General features: G+C 36.6%; 1 protein-coding gene across 1 annotated transcript in view; it reads right to left on the reverse strand.

Annotated features, from left to right (window-relative positions):
- Positions 1 to 2491: 2491 nt before the first annotated feature.
- Positions 2492 to 5224, reverse strand: part of calhm3 (calcium homeostasis modulator 3) — a 4345-nt gene continuing 1612 nt past the window's right edge. Inside the window, exons 2-4 of the mRNA XM_058652083.1 lie at positions 3871 to 3998; positions 3626 to 3753; positions 2492 to 2973 (exon numbers count right to left, since the gene is read on the reverse strand). Coding sequence (XP_058508066.1) covers positions 2524 to 2973; positions 3626 to 3753; positions 3871 to 3998 — 706 coding nt within the window. The 3' untranslated portion in view covers positions 2492 to 2523. The remainder of the gene's footprint in view (positions 2974 to 3625; positions 3754 to 3870; positions 3999 to 5224) is intronic.

Raw genomic sequence — 5224 nt, forward strand, 5'->3', positions numbered from 1 at the left:
CAGACGACAGTTCCTCTTTATTACGTCACTCTTCAAACCTTCTTATTGGTTCATTATCGCCACCTACCGGGCTGGAGTGTAAGTCAAAGTTAGACTGAAAATACTACAACTACCCTCCACCTGGTTTTAAAAAATCATGTGCACGTCAAATATTTCTCAAAGTCAACTATTTCTCACCAAATAGATCTATTTAAAAAGTGTCAGCATGTTCAGTGAGCAACACCAGTTATCTGGTCTATATCTATTGCAATGTTTGGCTGAATATGTTTATTTATATTGTCTATTATGTCAGTTTCAAAAAGTAATCCGGCTGTTTGCTAATCGTGTTTTGTTTTTGTTTTTTTTTGTTGAATTTTTCATTTTATTTCTTTTGTCTTTGTGTACCCTTCACATCACGTTGTGTTCCTCAGTTTGGGAATCACTGTCTAAACCATACACATGCACCATAATGGAGTTTCTAAAATGTAGGTCATTACTGGACCAAATGTATCAAACATTTTGTAGTTCTCAAATCCACATCCTCGTTAAAAAGGTCATTTTAAATAAATCACATCACATTAATTCACTTGTGGTTGAATCAATTCTTCCTCTGTGAATTGTGTATATATATATTTTTTTATATATACGTTATATATATATATATATATATATATATAATGTTATTTCATTAACATTAGCATTAAACTCAGGAGGGCCGATGGGAATTGTTGTGAATACACACTAGATTATTATTATTATTAAGTCAGGAAGGAGTGAGACATACACTGTGCAGCTCAAGTCCTGTATGATGGATGAGTTTAACACACAAAAAGCCAGTGAACACCACTTGCATTCATTTTACCTTTTGAGCTCAGAATGACTTGGACCAAGATTCAGAATATGACATAAAAATGATTGACTATATCATTAATAAATAGCTTATTAACATTTAACATTTACACACATTGTTAATGTGGGACTATTTCACCATTTCTCTCACAGTAAATTAAGTAATGATTGTTTCTGCAAAATTTGCTTAGTGTCAAATATCCCTTTGCATGTTTCCATCCGTCTGTGTGGGTGAGTTCAATGTCAACAGCCTGTATGAAAAACCAGCCAACACAAATGCAACAATATTCAAATCATTCTAACATCATGGTTCAGGTCTTTGCGGAACTTTTTAATTCATAGCACAAAAGAAATTGTTCAAATCCTTACACTAATGCTCTTTGCCTTTTAGATACTGTACTTCACATGCACATGTGTACAAAAACATCCAGTGTACTCCTTGTGTCCGTCTCAAGTCTGGATAAATGGGAGTGTTGCATTAGGAAGAGCATCCCGTGTAAAAATCTCTGTTGTGGTGCCCCCTAGAGAGTACGGAAGCGTATTGCTGCCACACGTACAAAAAAGTGGGGTGCTCAGTATTATGTTATAAAGAGAAACTATCACGTTATAACAAGATAAGATTGTTTTCTCGTTATAACGAGATGTGACTTGCCGGCATTTTGTGACTTGCAGGTGTTTTGTGACTTGCCGGCATTTTGTGACTTGCCGCCGTTTTCTGACTTTCCGGCGTTTTGTGACTTGCCGGTGTTTTGTGACTTTCCACCGTTTTGTGACTTGCCTGTGTTTTGTGACTTTCCAGCGCTTTGTGACTTACCGGTGTTTTGTGACTTGCCGGTGTTTTCTCCTCCTGTTTTGGGTCGTTGCAGTGTGTTTGTCCCTGTCAGCCACTGTAGAAAGGCCACGTCCAGACGGAAATGGCACAAACGTAAACAATCTTTTTCTTTGCTGTTCTCAGAAAGTTCTCCATAAAAACGGCATCGTTTCAGGAAATATCTCCGTCCACATGGAACCCCCTGAAACGACTCAAATGCTGTGTATGCCATATGACACTTTGCGCATTACAGATATAATATTGGAAACGGAGACAGAATGACCCACACCAAGGGAGAGACAGGGAAATAAGATGTTTGTTTACATTTCTGTGTGCATATTAAGCGACTTTACAGACCCCCTTTTTTTTCTTTTTTAAAAAAGCGACTAGCCTAAATACTTTACGAGAAGGAAATGCAAAATGGTTTTATTTCATGTCATATTGGTTTAATGTAGTGGAACTAAATGACTAAAGGAAGATGAGCAAATAAAAAGCAATAATATATTTGTGGATTCAGGATGATGTTTATGTTTATTGAATGAATCATCACTCAGTTCTGTAGCTCTTTAACTTTATCTCATGTTAATGTGGTTCTCATGGCCCACTTCGCTGGGTCAGAGCAAGATAAGGTTAAAGGAAAGTGCATGTGAAGTTGAAGATTAACAGCTATGTGGAAAAAGTACAAAGCAATAAATATGACAAATGATTGTTATTTGCTACATTTTTTTTTTAAGTATATAAAGTGTTTGAACACATATATTCAATAATATATTCAAAGTGTGACTTTGATCAAAGCTATAGCACCAGCATCAAACAGGAAATGACTTAGAGTAAGTGTGTTTAATAGTGCATGGCTCCTCTGTAACTACACACCACTCTGTGTCCTATAGATCTGTGTATAATGTTTTTCCTTTGTGGTCTTCCCAAGTGACACATGTTCTGGGTCTGTGGGCAATCCTGGTCACGTCAAGTTCCGGTTTACTACAGTACCATTTGTTGAGCAGCTTGTCCATCTGCTCTTGCTTTGTTATTCCATGAAGTCTCTCCTCTTCTTCATTCCGCCACTCCACGAGGGAGTGGCTGATGACGGATGGGTGGGAGAGACGGAGTATGGTGTCCTCCCTCATGTCCTCAAAGAACTGTACAACACATTTACGCGCAAAGTCCCGAGCGTGCAAAACACAAGTTTCGTCAAAGAGCTTCTGCTCCACGTCCAGGTAGTTGCTCCAGTAGCGTGTCTGCAGGAACCTGGCATGGTCATCAAAACAAGGCTTGATGAGGCGTCCCAGTGCTCCCAGGACAATCAGGAAGAGAAGGATGGACCAGCCGACTGCCTGAGTGGAACAAGGACACACAGACAATAAAAGCTCTCAGCCATCATGGCTCTGACTAAAATCTATCATACACTTTATCCAGTTTGCCTGTTTGTATTGCTGTAGAAAACTGGTAGTGCAAGATTGTAGCCACAAAGCAAAGCTTGTGCCCAAAGTAGGCTTATGCCGCCTGAGTTGGGAGCAAATTCTAATGCAACAAAAGCTCAACAACTTTTATTTTAAAGCAATTATTCACTTACACAAACATACTTACGGCCAGTATATTACATTTCTGCCAATAAACGCTGCTATTCAGCCGACTGGATCTTTAAGATCTTAGAAACATTCACGTTTTTCAAATCATGTTACTTGACTTAGAGCAAATGTAACATGTATTACTATGTCAGGTGTCCAGGTTAAGGCAGGGCATCCCTCCAAGTGTACGTGTAATGCTTCATTATATAATGCTTGCACATTTACCACAGTGAACGCATGTGTTATGGTTCGTCTTATTTCTGTGTTGACAAATGTATGTGTGCCATTGTCAGGGTTCGCCATGAGGTCTTACTTTTACTCTCTGTTGCATTATTTATGAAGATAAAACCACAAAGCTGTGTTTGTCTCTGCAGCTGCTGGTGCAGCACATGTGAGGAGTGAGGAGGTCACAGCTTACTTGTGAATAGCAGCGAACGTAACGAGAGACTGCTTTGTGAAAGGAGCTGTTCCTGAAGATAACGTCCTCCTTACAGGGAACTTTGGACATGATGATGATCACATCCAGATCTGTGTTGTTGGGCAAACCTAAGGAATGGTGGTGAAAGACATTTCCTCCTGAGTGCATGTACTACAGCATGGATTCACTTCAGTATACAGTCTTTCCCAGTGTACCCAGTGTATTTTAGACGAGTTCACACACACCTGAGAAGAGCGCAGGGTCTACGCTCAAACTAAATGCACAGATAAAGATTTTTCCATCCAGCAAAGTGACCAGGAGCCACACCAGTGGGGCCAGCAGGGCTCTTTGGATCATGGCTGAGAAGAGGTACCTGCGGAAAGTAAGATTTTATTGTGTTGTTGTTTTAGTTTGTGTACCTGCTGAGATGTTTGTATGCCAGGTGGAAAAAAGGCCAACTGTTTGAGACTGTTCAGAAGGGCTTGGGTGAACTTTCATCATATTGAAAAATGTATGTTAATATTTCATAGAATTTAAAAATTAAAGTGGTTGATTTGATATTATATCAATAGTTTACAATATAAACATTTATGATGCAAAATTAATCTATTGATGAAAAACATAGAAATAGCTCATTATAACCTGTGGAAGCCTGAATAAGGTTACATACACATGCATGAGTTGAACTCATATTTTTCAGCTTTTTAAATTTGAATAGTTTCTACTTTCTGTAATTTTTCAGCTTCTTAAATTTGAATATTTTTGATTTTTTTTTAAATATTTTTTACTTTTTGTCATTTTTCCGCTTCTTAGATTTGAATATTTCCGAATTTCAGTTATTTGTCAGCTTCTTAAATTTGAATATTTTCTACTTTTTGTCATTTTTCAGCTTCTTAAATTTGAATATTTTCTACTTTCTGTCCTTTTTCAGCTTCTTAAATTTGAATATTTTCTACTTTCTGTCATTTTTCAGCCTCTTAAATGTGAATATTTTCTACTTTCTGTCATTTTTCAGCCTTTTAAATGTGAATATTTCCACTTTCTGTCATTTTCAGCTTCTTAAATGTGAATAGTTTCTACTTTCTGTCATTTTTCAGCTTCTTAAATGTGAATATTTTCTACTTTCTTTCATTTTTCAGCTTCTTAAATGTGAATAGTTTCAACTCTCTGTCATTTTTCAGCTTCTTAAATGTGAATATTTTCTACTTTCTGTCATTTTTCAGCTTCTTCAATGTGAATATTTTCTACTTTGTCATTTTTCGGCTTCTTCAATGTGAATATTTTCTACTTTCTGTCATTTTTCAGCTTCTTCAATGTGAATATTTTCTACTTTCTGTCATTTTTCAGCTTCTTAAATGTGAATAGTTTCTAATTTCTGTAATTTTTCAGCTTCTTAAATGTGAATATTTTCTACTTTCTGTCATTTTTCAGCTTCTTAAATGTGAATATTTTTTACTTTTTGTCATTTTTCCGCTTCTTAAATTTGAATATTTAGTACTTTTTGTCATTTTTCAGCTTCTTAAATTTGAATATTTTCGAATTTCTGTCATTTTCAGCCTCTTAAATGTGAATATTTTCTACTTTCTGTCATTTTACAGC

This window comes from Solea solea, chromosome 15 (genome assembly GCF_958295425.1).
Source record: "Solea solea chromosome 15, fSolSol10.1, whole genome shotgun sequence".
NCBI classification, from domain to species: domain Eukaryota; kingdom Metazoa; phylum Chordata; class Actinopteri; order Pleuronectiformes; family Soleidae; genus Solea; species Solea solea.